Source organism: Lipophrys pholis, assembly GCF_963383615.2.
Source record: "Lipophrys pholis genome assembly, chromosome: 11".
Taxonomy (NCBI): Eukaryota; Metazoa; Chordata; class Actinopteri; order Blenniiformes; family Blenniidae; genus Lipophrys; species Lipophrys pholis.
In genome coordinates, this window is record NC_137631.1 from 25,300,359 (window position 1) to 25,321,662 (window position 21,304).

Below are 21,304 nucleotides of genomic sequence, written 5' to 3' on the forward strand. Positions count from 1 at the left end.
GAAACGGTGTTGTGCGTGTGCATGCGCGTGGATACGCACGCGTCCGTGTCTCCTCCTCTGATTCTTGGGAATGGGATTTGAAAGTTGTAACCCGGCGGGCTTCCATCGTCCGTACATTAAGTTTTTCTTTTTTTAAATAAACTTACGGGAATTTGCTGGTAAGTAACATTTCAAGATCGTTATAGAAAATGTCATTCTGAAACTCCACCGATTTTACTCGACTGTATGTGAGACGAGATACATTGTATTTATGAGTGTCACTGCTTTTCAAACTAAATTACACACGCTCTTTGATTTAGTTTTACCCCATTTGAATCTCTCTCTTTTTTAAAACAGCATTTACTCCTTTGATAAGCTGCCCCTTTGTGTGATCTGACTGTAGTTGCTGTAAAACTAGCCCAGTAGCCAAAATAAATGAATAAAAAAAGGATGTGTGTAAGTTGAGACATGTTGGCCCAACCCCATGAAGCTATGCTTTGCTGACATAACACAGCCTGTTCTGTTATGAGTGCTGCACCGGTGCATTTAAGCTGCTGGTTTACTCTTTACACCAGACTGGGAAAAGAAACACCTGAAGGCATCTTGGATTGGTACATTTTAAACTTTTATGATGGCCTACATGCAAATTTTCATTGGCGCTATTTTTATTAACCTTAAAAAAATAAAAAAATCCTATATCTGCATGTTTTTATGGGCTGATGTAGATTTACATCCATTATTATTTGTAATCTTACACTTTGAAATGGTTTACATTGGTGCAGAAACTGCATTGGACATAAAACCCACCAAAGGTTTACATGCACTCTATTGGTATGAATGATCTACAGGACATAAGTGCAGAAACGCCATGGTTCAGGTGCATGTTAAAGGACTACTTAAGGTGGTCATATACCCTTTGATGGTATTTTAAGCTTTAAAATGATCTACAGAACAGCTATGTTAAATCGGCACAGTGCAATCAGTGGATGCATGTTTTACCAGTGGACGTAAGTTTCCATGTATTATTTGTTTACAGACATTTTGATGGTTTGCAAAACTCAGGTGGAAAAACAGTATACAACATAGGTGTAAGTGTTTAAGGGCGACAGTGGTAATATTATTTAATAAAGTGGTAATATTAGTCTTTAAAATGATCTAGAGGACATTGCTTTACAACCTATGAAGGACGTGGTTTCGTGTATCTACAGTGCTGCTGTGGTATTCACACTTTTTTAATGGTACAACTAATAATCTCTGACACGATCTTCAGCAAATGGGGAAAAAAACTGAGATATAGTTATAATTTGAAGCATTCTTGCAGCTGAGTTTTAAGATGTCTCACATGTAATAATACTCTATTCATCTGGTTTTTCTCTGGCATCAACAAAACTGTTTTTTGAGTTTTCATTTTCCTTTAGCCTGAAGCATTGTGTTGTGTTGGACCTCTTATTCAGTGGCTCTCTAAGCGTATACACAGTGATCAGTCAGCTGACAGCGGCGACCAGTATAGCTATGGGAGGAATGTATAAACATGCTGGCCCTCTCCTTCTCAGGTTCGGTAGCAAATGGCACACTCGTGTAACCTCAGTTTGATTGCAAGATGACAAAAACAAGCAGTCACACAAGAGCCCGGAGAAGCTCCCTGTGCTTTTCACTCTTGTCTCAGAATGGGCAGGTCCTGGTTTTGTTTACACAGCAAGAAACTGGTTGTTTCCTAAATCTGAACATCCGCGGGCTGTTTGCAAGGAAGTGCGGGAAGATCACAAAGAGTGTTCCGAATAAAGACCTGTCGTTTTCAGTTTGAAAAGACAGAATTGTTTGAGTAGTACATTGCAGGCAGGACACATTTGCAATGAAGCCTGTGCTTTGTTACATTCTGACAAAAGTCAGTTGGCAGGAGGAAATACAGACTTTCATTTTAGCTTCTTATCTGCGTACTGTGGCAGTTAAAACTGACACCAAGCACCAAAGTCTCCTCAGACATGCTCCTTATGCTCCTCACATCCGCCCGCCGACTCTTTAACCTTTATTAAGGGTCCGAGCCAAAGCGAGACCCAAGGCAAGGCAAGGCAAATTTATTTATAGAGCACCATTGAAACGCAGGGCAATTCACGGTGCTTTACAAAGAAATTAAAGAAATACACAAAAGCTTTACAAATTCCTATTGAAATGCAAGGAATTATTGTTATTGTTATTATTAGGGTCTGAGCACTGAAATTTCCTTCGATTATTATACTTATTATTATTATTACTATTATTATTCGTCAAAACGAATCACACTTTTGAGGGACTTATCATACATAACTTTTTGTGAAACATTGCACAGTACCTCAGGTCCGGTGAAAAATTTTATAAATTCTGTCAGTCACACATGTGACTTATGAAATAGTTTAATGGCGCCACCTGCAAAATTAGAACAAGGTAGCCCAAGAATCCCTTTTCACCGAGAGCTACGAAAACTGGCACACATATGCAACACCCCAAGACGCAAAGAAAAGTCCTTCACACACACACATACTGAAAACTCAACAGGAATTCTGCCATTTTATATGTTCAGGATTTTCTCCGATTTTGGACCAAATTGAATGTTGTAGAGAGAACTAGTCCCAGGGGGGAAATCCCAAATTACCTGAACATTGGCGAGTATCATACCGTTTGTTTGTCTTATTTTAACATCAGCTGCTGCTAACGGCTTGTGGCAGAAGTCACCAGTTAACAGGGCCGCCAGTGAAACCGAAACATGTGAAAGACGAAGGACAGTGAAGCACGATCGTAACGATCCACATTTTGTAATATTATTAATAAACTTTTAAGTTAATTTATTATTTGAGCTGATATCCAATTCACATTCGCTACGCAGTATATTGGGGGGTGATTACTTGTACACGATGGGGGAAAACTCAGATAACTCTGCCCGGGCCCTGGTGGAACCATATTGTATTAGAAAACAACCGAGGATGAGGCGAGTAAGTCGAGCAATAATGAAAACAATAATATTAAAGCAAGTCAAGCTCTGGTATCAGAAAAGTATCATTATGTGCAGATATCCAAATTCAGGTATCGGGATCAGATTAGAAGTAAAAAAAAAAACGTGGATCGGTGCCTCCCTAAACGGATGCAGACATTTACATTAAAGATATAAACTTAGAACAGTTCAGCACACACTGAATAAACAAACCATCAAGCCGGACAACTCAAGCTGCTGGATCGTTATGTCCAGATCATCATTATTTAAATTCTGTGCTGGACTTCCAATTAACATAACAGCTCTCAACAAAGACAGTTTCGATTAACAACAGAATTCAGAAGATTTTACATAAAAAGATCTTTATTACATTGGGGGGGGGGGTTGAAATTACTGATTTCTCAGAACTTTAACCCTCTTCAGTCTCCTTTTTGGTTCTCCGGAACAACCTGCGCCAGAAACTGTCTTTCTTGGCCTTCTTCTGTTGACTTTTGGCTTTATTCTTGGAGAACAGCCTCCGGAAGCGTCCTTTCCCCTCTGAGATGTTGTTGGCCTCTTTCAGTCTGATATTTTCTGCACAGAGGATCTCTATCTCAGCTTGGAGGACCTGATTCTTGGCGTTAAGGGTTTCATTGTCAGCACGGAGGTCCTCTCTCTCAGTGCAGAAGTTCTCCTCAATAGTACGAATGAGGTTCTTGTAAACACGGAGGATCTCTTGCTCAGCCCGGAGAGTCTCCCAGTCCGTGCAGAGGTTCTCCCACTCAATGCAGAGGTTCTCTTTCTCTGCCTCGATGGCCTCCCTCTCAACCCGGACGCGCTCCATGGTTTTTTGCAGCCCGATGTGAAAGTGCATCCCGGGAACACCACCAGACCGAGTTTCAGCCATTTCGCAAAGGATTTTTTTTTAACCCTAGAACAGAAACATAACAATTAGTAACACCATCACTAACGTTGGATATATTTTACCCGATATAATATTCCCAATACAACATACCGCTCAGAGAAATATATTAAAGTACATCAATACATGGCAAAATGAAGTACTCATCGTCAATTTTCCCATTTACAACATCTCATTTCCACATCCATTTACATGGGAAGAAAAATGTGGAAAAGTTTAAAATCTTTATAAAGGTACAACATAGCAAGACTGTCTTTAAAAGACAACACATTTTGATATTTGAATGGTTCAGATCAGCTAAAGACTGTAGAAGTAATTCAGAAAATGCAAAGAATTCTCAGAATTTGCTTCAACATATTCAAATGTAAACAATTGCGTGGGTGAAAATCACCCAACATTAGTGATCTCTGGTTGAAAAATACTACTAACCAGGTGCAAAGTTGTTGTCCTCACGATGTCTACACAGTTGATATTTTGTCAGCAGCTGCCACACACTAGTAGTCGTCACGATGTCCAGTCGTTAAGATATTTGGGAATGAAATTGACTTTGATATGCACCTGCAATAGAAACTGATGCTCTTCTGACAGTCACCTCTCACAATGTTCACGGATGGGATGTCATCTGCCTTTGAGCTTGGGGGCATCACGTGATAGCATCTAGGACTCCATTGGCCAATTAGGTCAAGTCATGTGACATAATATGCAAATTGAACCACGCCCCCGGTCAAAATGGAAGGCGGGGGGGAGCTGAGGGGGCTACTCGCTTAAAGAGCAGGGGTTGATCTTAACGTCAGTCCGAAGCTAGTACATATTTCTACGGACTACTACACATTTCCGATTCAACCTGCGGAGATTTCTGATCCATGAAGCCTCGTCTGTGCTTTACTGTTTTTGAAATGACTCCACAAGTGTTTCCCTGCCAGCTGCCCTGCTCGCTGGCTGCAAAATGTGGAATGGATTTCCGGAAGGGAGGTGAGGCTCAATGACACGCGAAGTAATGAGTCAGGAAATCCATTCCACAGTTTGCAGCCAACTGGGAAGCTATCGTCGTAGCACTGTGCTATCCCACTTTTTATGACAACATGTTGCTGTTTGGATGGATTTTACACTCAGAACACCACAAAACAACACATCAACGTGGATGTTTGCAAAGCCGTAGTACAGCCAGGCGGTCGCTCTGCCGCCAGACGTCACCGTTTTTAAACGCCGAGGAGAGCAGCACTGACTGCGGCATTAGAATGAACAGCAGTCCCTCTGCTGCCGCAGGCGACTCGCAACTCCGTGAATCTGCGTCTTACTCCGCTTAAAACTCCCTGAAAATAGTCCCAATCATTCGTGTTGTGTTAGAGCTGGAAACACTGCTGTTTGTGCTGCGTTGCTAAAGACTTTCCCCAGAGATTAATAAAGTGATTCTGAGGTTTTAAAGATAGAACTAGTTTATTATGAGATGATGACGTCACGTAGACCCCCACATTGTCCAAATGGAACAATAATAGTTTGTACCGCTTCCCTTTCTGACCTTATACTAACCTCAAGTTGCCTTTTGAGAGAATACATGCATACATTTGTACATTTCATTCTTGCCTGTAGAGAGAGTTTATTACAGCCTCATATTAAATCAACAATAATGATAATTATAATATTATTATAATATATAACAAGCAGATCTATGGTATCGGAATGGTATCGTATTGGCAGATATACAAATTTGGGTATCAGGATCGGATCGGAAGTGAAAAAACGTGGATCGGTGCATCCATACTGTAATGTAGATGAGCAAGTTCCTGAAGCTGTCCCTCGATCAGACACCTGAAATAAGAACATTTGAATGTTCACGAATTGTGCTTCAATGCTTGTTTTCAAAATATGTTAGTGACGACAAACTGGATACACATTTCGTCAGTTTGTGTTATACATTACTGGACTCTGTCATGCATCGGTTTTGTGTTTTTTTATTGGTGTACTCTAGTCACTGAATCATATCATTTCATGTATGTTACTACTAATTTATTTTTTGTCTAAAACTAGTCTTTAATTCCCTAGTATGCACAAGAATTTAATTATTCCCTTTAAATCATTAATGCACTACTTGTGTATAATACAGACAGTTGTTTTCAACTATTCTAAGGTAATTGAAATTACTCTGTTAATGTGTAAATAAATTTAATATGTAAATGAACTCTGATAGGCTATGCCGTAAGAAAGTGCAGCCACATATCAGCAGCTTTTCAAAAAAGATGCACAGTTAACAGATCATTTGGCAACATATCCTCAGTTGGCATCTAGTAAACTAGAAAACCACGTTTAGTTGAAGCACCAGTTTTAAACGGGTTGACAAAATGGGAACATTAACTTTTTTTTGCCAAAAATTGATTTCCCTGCCCGAAACTGATTCTCGTCCACGGGAGCTATATATATATAGATATAGATATAGATAGATAGATTGATAGATAGATAGATATATTGATAGCATCTATCTATCTATCTATCTATCTATCTATCTATCTATCTATCTATCTATATAAAAACCTTATCTAATTGTTGAATTTTGCAGCCTTTTGTGTGCATGTTTTTACTAACTCACCCTGACAGCATGGCTTTGAGGCTAGTTCCATAGCAATGAGGTCGCTGCTCGCTTGAGTGTCAGTGTCGTGTTTATGTCCACGATTCTAAAGAAAACTGTTAAAAAGTTGATGGTTCCTTTGCAATTCTCACAATTCTTTGCCTTGTCGTTTCCTGGGCTGGATTAGAGCCTCTTGCAGGGCTTATGTTTGACATCTCTACTGTACTAAAAATAATTTTTTTAGTATTTTGACATACAAAGGAAGTGTTATTCAAACCACACAGGATAGCAGACTGGTCTTCACTTAATTGAGGCAGTAGAGTGTAATCATCTCTATAGGATTTCGTGGTTTTCGGCACCTCAGCATTGTGACTTTGGTACCTTTTTCCTGCCAGCCTTCCGGGTGCCACCACAAGACCTTCTGGACCTCCCCCCTGAGGTACAGCTGCCGCGATGGATGCAGAGGTGGTTCTGCAGGAGGAGGACACGGAGGGCTCGTGGACGCTGCTGTCATGGCTGGCGTCCCTGGTCATGGTGTTCGGAGGAGCGCTGCCCTACGTGCCGCAGTTCCACGAGATCCAGAGAAGCGGCAACACCGAGGGCTTCTCCACCCAAGTGTGCCTGGTGCTGCTCGTAGCCAACATCCTGCGTATATTCTTCTGGTGAGGATGATCCAGGAAGGGTTTGATCTACCTTCACAGATACAGACAGCTTTGTTTTGTTGCTGCTTTTCCATTTATTTAAAAAAAAAAAAAAAAAAGTATTATCCCTTATTTGAATTTCAACAGATGTTAGGAAAGTTAAAACAATTGGTTCTTATTTATGTTTGTTCTTATTTTATTGATCTTATTTACATTCTACACAACACACTGTCCCGGCCTTTTTAGACTACACATAGTCTTTATTCTGAATCATGAGTTTCCCTTTCCTCTGCACTGCTGTTTGTTACACTCGACAAATCTTTGTTATTGAATCGTGACACGGGAAAGACATTTTTATAATGTGTTAAGAATGTTGTGTAGCTGAGATAATTAAATTTAATAGTCCTCTTAACTGCTCTGTTTGCCTGCATAGATTGTTTTTTTGTTTTGTTTTTTAGTGTTATTATTAAAATCTTTATTGGAAAAGCTGTATCAGTTTGTTTGTCTTATAACTGGCTGTTTTGGCCTCGTCTTCACAGGATAGGGAAGCAGTTTGAGCTGACGTTGCTGCTTCAGAGTGTGGTGATGATCCTCGCCATGTTTGCCATGCTCCACCTCTGCTGCACGGTGCAAAACACCAACCGTGTGAGCACCAAGCAGCATCGACTCGCAGGTAAATGCATCACTCGCCTGTTTACATATTCAGCTGCACAATCACTTTTATTACAAGCCAGTTCTGGGCAGCAAGTGACACGCTCTGCACTACTTCTCTGTGCCAGCAGTTTATTTGCAAAGTCCCTCGAGTCTCAGCTCTTGCCAAAAGAGGGAGCCATTGTCATAGCAAAAAGAGTACCTTCCCTCTGAAGCTTTCCTATTGTTGTCCTTCCATTCCTCTTATTCTTTTTTACCAGGATAACAAAGCTTACTATGACCTTCATGTGTCTTGACCTCACAACATTGTTGTATACTGTATTTACGGGTGATATATAGTCGAGGGTGTGAAGTGGTTGTGAGATCTTACAACAAGGATTACAGCCTCACTGCCTGAACTCTGGCAGCTCATTCCTAGAAAAAGACAAATTCTACATCTGGAATTTGTACTGCCATGCATGCATTTGTTCCTTGAAAATAAAATTAAGTAATACATTGATTTGGAGTCATTTCCAATGGTTCAAATTTGTTTGTCCTTCCACTAATTGTGAAACCGATATTCGATTATTTGAGTGAATAGCAAAACATAGGCCTGTTGGCTTCTAGTTTCACTATTTCTGCCTTACTTGATCACGGTTTAAATATGAATTAGTCCTCAGATTCTACAATGGTAGACTTGATACAGGAAATAAGGGTGAAGACTTGGTTTTTTAGATAATTTTTGAGGTTGATTCTCCCGGAAATTAACTTAAGTCGATCTAATATCCTGTAACCTGATGAGCGTGCGTGCGGAACACATCCAAGATTAAGTTCAGGGTCACTTCTATAGGATGCTGTGTTTTATGGGTAATTCTGATTTGTGGTTTTGTGTTTTTGTTTTTGTAGACGCTCGAGTTGATTGCTTTTGCAATTTGGCCGACAGAAATTCAATCTAAGTACAGTGTTGTTGTTTTTTGTATTATATTAGACAACAGCCTGTGGAGTTAAATTGAAGGATGGACTCATGTTAACTCCGATCATACGGAGCGCAATGCATTATTGCAGACGTGGATTAGATATTGTGTGTGCAAAGAAAGACACTCGTATATGAAACATAGTGCATCTGTTGTGCTGTTAGTGGCAAATCATTTCATATGAGTTTTGATTAAGAAACTGGAGATTGAGTTTGGACATGAGATCTTATCTGTCGTTAAGCATCTGCGTTGTTCTGAGCGAAAGAGCTGGTGTATTGCTCATCGCCATCCCTCCGTTTTTATAAACCACAGCCCACGCTGAACATTATTCTTGGTGAATAAAATCATTTATGACAAGTGGTGATGGAGTTTCTGTTTTTCTCAGAGGGTGGATTCCATCAGCTTCATATCCGTCTGTGTTAAGTGTTTGTGGAGAAAATCAGTTGGCCGGAAGTCTGCCTGCCTTGCCATTGTTCTTCTTTTGAAGCAAAACGGAGGGAGGATTGATTGAAAGTGATCAAATCGTCACGCGCGAGCTTGTGCTCGGTGACGTCGGTTGCTAACGCACGTCGAGCCCCCGTCCTCCTTCTGGAGGGCAGTCCGGAGGTCCGGTTTCGCAGAAAGCAGGCGTGCTGGGGGATGGTGGGGTCAGGACGAGAATAGATCAGACCCAATACTTCGTCCAAACTGTCCGCTCCTCCCTCCCTCCACCGTTAAGCCTCTCCAACAGATCAGGGTCATCAGTATGTAAATTAGCTGCTTCTTCCAAAGGTCCATCATGGGATTGTTTCCTCTCATGGACTTTATATTTCCTGTCATTTCTCAGCCGCTCTGCTCTTTATTTTCTCTTCTTTTTTTCCCCACCTTCCTCTACTGCCCCCCCCCCCCTTTCTGCTGGTCAATCTGTTGTATTTTAACTCCCACCTCTTTTTCCTTCACTTGGTTTCTGTAGTTTTTGTTTTTGTAAATTTGACATGTGAGACTGACAACGTCCACGACCTCCGAGTTCTTCTCCACCACCCCATCCTCTGCTCACCAACCTCACTTTAGTGATCTCCAAGCCACACACGGACTGAAATTGTAGACTTTTACTTGTTTGTGCAACATGCAGCTTCTGTTGATTTGTGCCTATTATATGCTGTTGAGACTACTTGTACTGAACTTCCCCCTCTCCTCCACCTGTTCTGCTTTTCTTTTTTTAATACTTGAGAAGTAATTTCTTGCTATCTGCATCAGACATACTCTAAGTTGAATAACCTTGCTTTTTTTTTCAATTGAATCACCCTCTGTGTATTGCCTGAGGGGTGTACAGTGTGTTTCTGATGGAATCTGGCGTGCCGCGTTGGTTCATTTATGGTTCAACCACACATAAAGAACTTTTCCCGCGCCCTGGAGTTGAGGATGCATTGTTGCCAGTTTCTAAAATCATAGGACTGTCGGGCTGAACTGTGTGAGTCCCAGTCTAAATGTGATTTTCCTCTATCTCAGAAACCTGCCGGTCCTTTATACCATTGTTTCCACCAATTGTATGTTTGTGTAGTGATTTTGTTTTAACGAACCGTAGGTGTTCGCCGTGGTTGCCAGGAAACAATGCCAGCTTCCGTTCCCCGACAAAAACAAGAAATGGTGTAAAGGTGGCGCCGTGCTGGCGCCGATAAAAAGAAGGTGGTAGTCAAAGAAGTAAACAATGAGCTCCTTATTTTCTTTTATTCTCAAAGGAAAGAGTCGCTGTGCAGTAACAAGTTCGGCCCGTGGAGCTTTTAACATGCTCACACCTCAGCATCGTGCGCCTCATTGTGTCTGTGAAATGATGTAATTACAGTAATCACATTTTGCCATGTGCACAATTTAGTATTGTCTCCCAACCCCACACACACACACACACACACACACACACACACACACTTTGGTTTTGGTTTGCACTTTTGCTGCAAATTCGAAAAGAATCTGCACTTATTGTTTCCTTGGTCATTTTTAGACTGCATATAGTCATTCAGTGTCCAGATTAAAACCTCTGGAAGGCCAGTGTTGATCCATGGAACACATGTTTGACAACCCTGCTCTCACTTGTCTGTAAATATTTTTACCGCAACATAGATAAAGCATTTATAGAAAATGGATAGATAATGTTTTTTGCTGCCTCTAGGAAGTATGCACTAAAACTATCCATGAGGCAAGTATCTTTTCAAAAAAGCATCCTGACAAAGCATTTTCTTAAAGTCTGTTCTCCAGTGCATCCTCTTTAAAATGCAAGTTAGCTGTGAATCAATATAATGAATCGTGAGGTTTTTTTCCCCCCAAGTGGTTTTGTGTGTGTACGTGCACATGTGCGCGTGGACATAGCTCTTGCTTTTTACTTAAATGTATTGATCATACATCAACAGAATGAAATATCTGCAAAAACACAAAACTTTGGAGAGCAGCAATACTACAATGCTCACAACATAATTTCCCTTCATAAAATCCCTAATAGACATGAAACTCCATAGATCTGGACATGGTTTGTTTTAAACTAAAAGCCTATCATAGATAGATGATCCTTGCAATAATTAGTCATTGTAATGGTGCGTTCAGTGAGCTGACTCAGTTCTGACTTTGCAGTGACTTCTAGTAGCTGCCCCGGGGTGCCACATTATGTGCGTGAGGCAAGAATCGCTCGTCTCATGGGAGATAATATGTTCAAAGGCAAACGTGACCTCAAGGTACATGCCAGGTTTGGTGTGATTAATGAGCATCATCGAAGGGGACACACACACACACACACACACACACACACACACACACACACACACACACACACACACACACACACACACACACACACACACACACACAACACAGACTCATTGTAACCAGAATGGGAACCTTTGTATTGTGTGTTGATGTGTTAACAGTTAAGTGCAGGTGATGAGTTTATCAGTGACCTTGAGTTTATCCTTAGATGAAACAACATCCTCCTCTACTGGTTGAAGCAGGTAAAACATAATTCGACTGTTTTACGGGTGTTTGATATTTGTGAATTGTTGTTTATCGTGTGAGCTTGTCAGACTATAACTAAATGAGAAGATCCGCATACAGCCACATTGCCACCCTAACCTTTAGATATAAACTTTGTTGATGTTGACTCCCCTACTTTAAACTGTTCACAGTCGCCTCTTAGGGAGACGATAATAGAGCAAACCAACAAAACGTGAGAGGGATTGTTTGAATAGTGTGTTTGTTAGGTCAGTCTCTAATTCATTATCTGCAATGTTGCAAATATGAACTTTGCTTTTCTTATATTTATGCCTGTTGAATTAAAAAAATTGGTCTGAATTTGTATTTTCATGCAGTTTGTGTCTTGTAAAACTTAGTAAGGTTTTATGCCTTAGTTCGTAGGACGTGTTATCTTTCACTTGTAAGGTTGCAGGTTGGATCACCCAAGGCGTCCTTCGGCAAGACACTGAGCTCTAAATGTGTGAATTTGACTAACATAGAGAAGCACTGTGGATTGTGGAAAAGCACTATATAATCAGTGAAATCCATTTATTGCGTTCTGTTTTCTTGTGCATTCCCCCATTTAGATATGTATTGTAGTTTCAGGGACAAACTTATCACGCACAGAACGTACGAGGGGTTTATGTTCGAAGGGTTGGTGCTGAAAATTCTGTACATGTGACACTGATTACCAAAATGCTCACACAGCCACACACTGATTGCACAGCAATTCAAACAATCTTAAATATTTGTACATGAATAAATGCTGCAGTTCATGTTTTTTCCTCAGCAAAACAAACTGTACTGCGTGAAGCATGACCTTACAGTGGGCAGTAGAGGTCCATCTATACTCTTTTATGCTCAAGGAAGTGAATTTTCAAAACAAGCAGCGCCTGTTTAAGTAGTGAATTTGAATTGAAGGAACAGGTATTTCTGTGTGTTGGTTGTGTGATGGACAGTCAGTCACATACCCGCCGGGATACACCGACGAACAGAAATGTCCATCCAGTTTTTCAAAGAATATTTCTGTTGCTTTATGTGTGAAATAAAATGAGCTACATGTTATTGCTGGCGATATGTTATCTTGCAGTGAGTGTTGTTCTGATTCGGGGGGGGGCAGGTGGTCTGCGCATAAGACCCACACGGGACGTCTGAACAGTGTCTGCCAGCAACTTTACTGTTTCAGCATCACCGCAATTATCATCGCCAGCGGTGGCATCTGTTACATCGTTCAGCTCCCTGAGACACAATCTCACAATCTTGGCTTCCTTACGTTATGTTTTATGTATGCCCTTCCAGCTGCAGTCCAACGCTGCAGCTGTTATTAAGTTGGGGCAAAGATTTTATTGAGTCCAAATTACTCTATGGTTTAGTGTCTCTAATGTCTGACTGCCGACTGGCACAGCAGCAGGACTTTTGGAAACCGAAGTGCGGTGGTAAATTGAAATGGGTTTGTGTGAGGGAAGCCTGACAGCAGCGAGGCCCGCTGTCGCCGTGACAAATGCTTTCAAAGTGGAAATACACCAGCTATCAGCTCTGAGCCCTTTCATGGTTACAGTGGCTGTAGACGGGCGAACAGATGAAGTCTGCGTACGCGGTCTCCGCAGGGTCTGATGTTTGCAGGTGACACAGTGATCTGCAGCCCGAGGAGAACCTGGAGAAGTGGAGGTTTGCATTAGAGAAGAGAGGAAGGGCGGTAATGTAGGGGTAAAACAGTACACTGACTCCAATGCTGAATTGAACTGTGGCAGACAGAGTTGAAGATGTTGAGGGTTTCACTGGAAGTGACCAGAACAAACAGGATTAAGAATGAGTTCACTTGAGGGGCAGCTTGTGTTGGACAGTTGTAGTAGGAATAGAGAGAAAAACAACATTGAGTTTGTCTGGACGTGTATGTAGGCGAGATATGTATAAAAAGAAATGTCATGATGAGGGTGAAGCTGTCGGGCAAGACGGGATTTACGGATGCAGTGAAAGAGGATATGCAGGCGAATGCTGTGAGGAAGGAGAAAACATACAGATGACAGAGGATGATCCACTGAGGAGAACGAGGAAGTACTAAACCGCTGTACAGTACAATGGCTCTGCCAGTCACACTTATCTCAGGCAGCACTTGGACGCCACCGTAGCGGGACAAATCACATATAACGCACACACACAAACAAACACACACTGAGACCTCGAGCTTCATTTCCATATCCTCCAACCCACAAACGTGCTCTGCTTACTTACTTACATTCAAGTATTTTTAATTAAATAACTGATAAGTGCAAAGTTTAATTTGCAAGTCAAATGAAGCCAAGTGAGTGGCACTTTATTGGAAGCAGAGCATATTGGCTTTCTTAAACTGGACAGTTAAAAAAATGGAAATCAAATTAAATGCCCTGGGGATGTTTGTGAAGATTGGTATTTGTCTCAAAACGGTTCACAGTAGTGTAGCATTGTATTTCCTTTTCTTCCCGAAACAAAGTTTGCAATTAACTTTTGGATTAGGTTTGGTTGTTTTTTTGTTTTTATCACTGTTTTGCTTAATTCGTCTTTTTCATATGATACATTTTCCAGAAGAAGCAGTAGTTTTATCTTCCATTAGTTATTAAAATAGGAAGCTGGACGACTCAGTGTTTTGTTGATAGATTAAAACATTATTAAATAAGTTGGTTAGACTTGTTAAGATGAGTCTTTTTGGGGTTCGAAAGAATCAAACAAATAGATGAAACAGGATTCATCACGTGAATAAACAAATGTAGATTAAGTTTGTTTACACCCCATCAATCCATCCATCCGTCCATCTCTGTGCTTGCCCTGTGATGGACTGGTGACCTGTCCAAGGCGGAGCTAGGAATTGATGAAAAATTATCAATGCTATTATTGATCCTGCTGACCAATTACTGAGGCCTTCCTGTTTTGTAAGGGAGTCATTCGGGATTTATGTTCTGATGCAAACGACCAACCAATCCACTTAACAAATTCTTCAAACATCAAAAGCTTTAAATATATATATTTTATTTTTTGTTTGTGTTTTGTTCGTTTATGTTTTGTTTCATAAGCTAAATGAAGATCTCCAAAGAAAGACTTAGTCTATTTATTTTATAAGTGGCACAAATGCTGAAAACAGTGTAGTTAGCATTTTGGGCTACTAGTGGGTGCTGCTGTTCCTTAACAAAATGCAATAAACATTTAAAATGGGAGTATATGGACATTCGTATAGACAGATGAAGAAGTTGGATTGTTATTACAGGTGAATCAACTCTAAAACCACCAAGTCCCAGGAGAATACTGGGAGTCGTGACACTCTGGAAGCTGCCATTGTTGTTATTGTCCATTGTCCAGTGGTGCACATGCACAGTAGCATCGTTTCAGAAAAGTTGCATTTTCCCTCATTGACGTGTGTTTTACAGTGGCTCCAAGCACCGTTGTCGATTAAACGGACCCCTGAAACGCACCAACAGATTTCCATTTTCACTTGAAAATGTTGTCGTGGAAACGGGTTTCTGTGGTTCCTCGTCTCCTGCAAGTTATGATTGTTTTACTTTGATGACAAACTGTCAGCTTTCTTTGCAAAATGCATCCATGTTTTGATGCGGCTTGTGGAATCATGCTGCGCAATGCTGGAACAAGCCCCTGTCGGTAGGAATAATCGTTACAGCAATCTATAATAGATGAATCACAGCAATAAGAGTCGTTTCCAAATTGGAATCTACTTTCATTTGCCATCTTTAGCCCAGTTTGAATCCTGGAAATCCTTGGTTTGCCCCATTGGCAGCTTGATTTAGCTCCATCACCTGTGACCTTAGATAAGTTGAGTAAAATGCTAAAGAAGTTTGATTAATGGATGAACCTTTCGGGCCTCAGCAGTTATATATTATTCTCATAGACAGTGAGATGTGTTATTGGGGAGAAAGCAAGAAAAAAGTCCAAAAGTCAAGTTTAATTCAATTTACCTCACTCTCTAATCTGAGAAAGTCAACCAAAAGGACTTTGGGCAACTTCTCAAATCCGTAGCCTTCACACACTCCTGCACACTTGTCTTTTCATTTATTTTCGCCTCAGTTCAGCACTGATCAGGGAACACAGCCGAGTCCCTCCACCATTACCTGTGTTGAACCTAATAGATCGAGCCAAGTTCAACCTGAGCCTCAGGGAAAATTACCCAGTAAGTGAAAACACTTGTGTGTGGGAGCTAAAAGCCGAGAGCAACAAAAGCTGATTGAGAAAACTGAAGTCGTGTTTTCTAAAAAATTTACAATATTGGTTATTTACATTCAAAACATGCAAGACCTGCTAGGTTTGCTTTCTTTTTTTTTTTTCCTTGACCTGAATTGACTTCTTTCAGCTTTGATAAAGACAAATTCATGAGGACACCTCTCATGAAACATTTAATGGCTCGTACAACTCTTAAATTCTCTCCTAATGGACTCACCTGATCCAGAAAAGTCAAGCGGAACACAAAATCACTCCTGGCACTCTAATGAAATATTTGATATTGAGCAAATTTTCTCAGCCCCTCTCTGAGGGTCTGCCCTGATACCTTGTGGTTATTTATGGATGTGGGTTAGTAATTCATGAACTCGTCTCTGACCCTGTTGAACTGGTTGTGTCAGCCAGGACAGTGTGTCACCTCATTAGAAGAGCACTTGAGAGAAGCCCTGACAAACGGACACCATCTATCACCATCCATCTCCGTCATATAACCTGACAGGTGTGTGTGTGTGTGTGTGTGTGTGTGTGTGTGTGTGTGTGTGTGTGTGTGTGTGTGTGTGTGTGTGTGTGTGTGTGTGTGTGTGTGTGTGTGTGTGTGTGTGTGTGTGTGTGTGTGTGTGTGTGTGTGTGTGTGTGTGTGTGTGTGTGTGTGTGTGTGTGTGTGTGTGTGTGTGTGTGTGTGTGTGTGTGTGTGTGTGTAAGGAGCCGGCGTCATGTGTACCCATGTGATGTGTGTACTATATATGACTATGCGCGGGGAAGGGAGCGAGTCTCAAGGCATGTTGCACATCTGTTTTTGTTTTAGTGTGTTAAGTCAACATGGACCGGCATATATTAGGCCAGCCAGATGCCTGCTAACCGAACATGAAGTCACTACATCCTAAGACCTTTTTAGTTAATCAATAAGGAGCCTAAGCTCTCCATATAAAGTAAAAACTGTATTAAAACAAAAATGAAAGAAAAAAAAGTTTTATTGAAAGAATAAGTATTTTCTTCTTCTCAGAGGCTGCCACCACTAATTGGAATTTGCTTTATTGCTTTCCAGATGCAGAATCACTCTTTAACTGTGGTATATTAGTGTGTTGGGCAGTTTTTGAGGTCATACCAGCTCCTGCGTGAGCCTCTTATTTCATGCACTCTGTTCATTCAGTGGAATGCCACCTTTAAATGTGATGGATGAGGAGACTGGCCCTGTCCCAGTTTGCCCTCTCGTTGGGTAATAATCATTTGCAGTTGTATATAGTTGGTCCAGCAGCCTGGCTGTTGTCAACCGAACCATCCACTCCAATTCTATCTGATTATTTAGCTCACTTTGTCAGCTTCTTTTTTTTTTTTTTGCTGCATGGGGAAGGTCTAATAAAGATAGGTTATCAGTCATATTTGTGTTCATGTTTAGCCTGTAGTATCGCTGGTGTGTGAGCCCTCGATGTAAAATCTTCCTGGATCCACGGAATAATTAAACTGCTGAGCAACAACGAGCAAACTCTTCTGGAGATTATTTAGATTTTTGAACAATTTGTTCCCATAGCGCCACCTTCCTCGCTGCAGCGAGGCGGTCAGGATGAGCAACACGGTGACTCATGCCACAGTTAATGCACAGTTGTCCTTGACTTCGCAATGTCAAGGAGGCAGCATGATAAACACTGATTGCTGTGAGGTTTAAGCTCATTATTCCCTCATTGAGTTGGAGTGAAATGAGCTTGGCCTCAGCCGCGCAGCCTTCGCTATCTCACTGCGTCCTTTCTCAGCGTGTTGTGCTCTGATCAGACCTGATCACAGGGAGGATGATAGACTTTGAAAACCCTCAGGCTTCCTCATTAAGAAGGACCTTTACAGCTCATATTCTGTCTCATATGTGGAACCAGAGGCACAGATACCGCTGCCTCGTATGAAATATCCATACCAAGAACACCACTTGCCAAAAGCACAGTATGTAGGCTGATGGGGAGTTTGAAACATGCTTCAATCTGTCTTTAAATTCAACTTGCTTTTCGATGTGCATGCGTCACTGAACCGTTTAAGCTCAACCTGCACTTATTATCATGTGAAACCCTTCTAAAGTTGTCTTGTGCTCCACTCTCCAACGTTTCATAGACAATCAAGTTTTCTAGGCGAACAGGAACTTCAAAAGCAGTGTGTACAGTAGATATGACGTAGCAGACTGTACTTCCCCTCTTTAATTGGAAGGGTGATGTTGTGCCCTGGGCATCCTGATATCCAGACCTCTGACTTGTCTCCAACGTGTCAAACTGTACTTCCTGAGAACATCAGTGCCTGCAGGACTACCATGCAGTCAGACCATGACAAAACTGGACCCAACAAATTGCGACCTCTCTGTGCCGCTGAAACAGCCCAGGTGACGTGAGTTTGTTGTTTGTTGACAGTGTTTTGGTGAGTAATTCCGTAACTTCTCCTCAGCTGGAGCTTCCACTGTTTACACATTAAATGGTTCCCCGAATCACAGTGATCATCAAGCAGCTCCGGTAATTAGTCAAGCAAATAGCAACAAATGGCGATGGCAGCTGTTGCGATACGTAATCACTGCATGTTGAGTTGTGGCCACACAAACACAAAGGATTGTGATTGTCGGCTAATGGCGCCTTGCAGCAAGAAGATCCTGTTGCAGTGATGGGCTGAGTTTGATCTCTCTGCATGTGGGGGAGGCTTTCTTGGGGTTTCCGCCCTCCTCCTACAGTCCAAAAACATTCACAGTAGATAGACGTGTATGTCGCCCATCCTCACGGGAATAACAGATGAAAGATTTTCTTCAGTATTATGCCTATATTTGTATATATCTGTATATTTATACAGATGGTTACTACTTTGAAAAAAGATTTAATTTAAGTTAAGAGTAACACTCTCAGGCAGGGATAAACTGCAAAACCAAAAAGGCATTTTGAAAAGTCACATTTATTGGGACTCCTGCATAGCCCCAAACTTGACTTAAATTTAAATAGTGCCCACAAATTATGATTTTGTGGCCAGAAATTACTCTTTCGTGGCAACAAAACAGTATTTCATGGACAGAAATCACATTTTGTGCCCTCTAATTACTATTTCATTACCATAAATTGCCATTTCGTGGCCTCGAATTACTACTTCATGGCCACAAAATACAAATTTGTGGCCACAAAATACTAACTTGTGGCCACAATTTAAAGCTTTCTTTCAGATGTCATGTATGGGGCTCTGTAGGCTCCACAGATGGATAACAGACACTTTGGGGCCATTAGGATAGTCCCTGACTCGGTTCACTCGAGAGGGAGGGGAGCCGAGAATTTTCACACCTTCATTTGGTTCGGGTCGTGTTTACGTTCACTTTTGTGACCGGACCAAACTGCCTGGAAAGTGTTACGCAATTACAACAGCTGCTCGTTTGGGGGCGCTGTCGCCTGAAACAAACAAAAGTGAAGTAGAAACACGGCTCATTGATTGGTCCGGACAAAAAACGGAAGTCCTGCCACTTTAGCCCATGGTGGCTAGGCTAGTTAGCTGGTGGCTAATGGGTAGCCACAAACAACCACTATATATAGTCTTCAGAGCAGATATCAATAAGCACCTTTTTCACTACTTCTTCCTCACTACTCCACGTCTGGCCGTGAGATATTTTCCAACTTTTTCTTTCTGTGTCTAGTTATTCTGATTCATGCGGTTGTTTGTTTACTACCCAGAATGCATTGCACACTATGTCACGTCCTCTCATCCGTCCTCTTCACCCCACCTGCTAAAAAGATCGTTTGTAAAAGAACCGAGATGGTTTTTAAAGGGACCATCGATCTCTTGTTTGCTCCGAGTCAGAGTTCGTGGGCATGTTCTCTTCGCCCAAACGAATCGGTTTTTCCCTGAAGGGAACTGCGGTCCGGACCAAACAGGGGAATGTGAACACGCCCTTTGACACTGTCGACACATTAAATCAAAATTTTAAGTTATTTCAATTATATCCTCAGTCACATATCTTTATTCTTCATCCTCTTGTTATCTGGGTAGAATCCTCAGCTTTAACACAAATCTACCCACAATGCTATTTTCAGTTTATTATCCCTCTTTTTGCCATCTTTATTGATACTCTTTAAATTGTTGAAGCCAGCAAGCGGACACTGATGCAACTTCACAGCAACAACAGGACTGCTGACGCTCAGGTTTTTCATGTATTTTAGCACAAAGCAAGCACAGAGAGCACAAACCACGACAGGGGAGAAACATGACTTATCTACATCCTGTAAAGGTGTTTGTGAATAAGTCCTGTCAGGACACAATCAAAAAACCCACTTTGTTATTTGTATCGTGGTCAGTTTTACGTAACTAATGAACACTGAGCTTTGCAAAACACGACATCTTGTAATTATCTGTGACATGAAAGAAATGTTTGATCTGCGCCTGCAGGAATTGTGAAGCCTGTTCTTCCTGCTGCTGATGACATCTGTTCATCCTTAAAGGCCTTACACAACAACGTTTTGAACATCATTTTTGCATTTCCGTATCAGAAAAGTTTTGTGTTTCAAGTGAAAAGTCATCGTTCTTGTTTCGGAAAAGTTTCGCACTTAAACAGAATTGTTTTGAAAATGATGTCCATTTCCACGGGAACGGCAGAAACAGTGAGAACGATGTAACATGTAATCCAGTGAGTGATGTTGTTCGTTTCAACACCACGCACACGTGTGTGTGCGTGGTAATGAAACCACGCACACACACGTATGCAGAGAACAATCTATAAACATTAACAATGGCGATTAGACAGACAACGTTGAATTACCAAACTACTGAGTCCGGGGAGTATATGGACTGGACCCAATGAGACTGGACCTACTGGATGGTAGTGAGACCAGCTATGTTGTTTGGTATAGAGACGATGGCACTAACCAACAGACAGGAGGCTCGACTGGAAGCTGCAGAACTGAAGATGTTGAGGTTCTTCAGTGGAAGCGGCGAGAATACACAGGATTGAGAAAGACTACATAGGGAAAGTGCTCGTTGGACAGTTTACTGGGGAAGCGAGAGATGAGCTTGAGTGTGTTTGGTTATGGGTGTCGGAGAGATCACCGCTTTGGGGATGGAGCTGCCAGGCAAGAAGAGAAGAGAAAAAGCCAGTGAGGGGGTTGATGAATGCAGTGAGGGAGGAGGACACGGGAGGTGACGAAGATCATCTGCTGTGGCGACCTCTACATATCATGACTTGAAACCATCAAATTTTAATGTCGAGGATCCATCCCGCCAACCAACCACCATGTTATATGCCCATTTCGTCTGGCAAAGGGTACCTGGACCTGGACAGGTCACTTGTCAGAGTTTTTCAGATCACTCTTACATTACTAAAAACACATGATGTCAAAAGCACACTGGAATATTTAAGGCTCAGAGTTGTGTAGTTTTCTTACTATGCGCTTCCTATAGATGGTGAAATGATTGTTCTGTACTGACACCCACACAGTTTTATCGTCGCAGTAAAGTATAAACACTCCTATTTAATTGCGGTAG

At 41.5% G+C, this 21,304-nt stretch overlaps 1 protein-coding gene across 1 annotated transcript in view; it reads left to right on the top strand.

Moving 5' to 3' along the window:
* Nucleotides 1-55: 55 nt before the first annotated feature.
* Nucleotides 56-21,304, top strand: part of LOC308116473 (solute carrier family 66 member 2) — a gene marked incomplete at its 3' end in the record, with an annotated part of 55,154 nt that continues 33,905 nt past the window's right edge. The window contains exons 1-3 of the mRNA XM_080474705.1: nt 56-158; nt 6,804-7,070; nt 7,589-7,722. Of these exons, the coding sequence (XP_080330831.1) occupies nt 6,862-7,070; nt 7,589-7,722 (343 nt within the window). The 5' untranslated portion in view covers nt 56-158; nt 6,804-6,861. The remainder of the gene's footprint in view (nt 159-6,803; nt 7,071-7,588; nt 7,723-21,304) is intronic.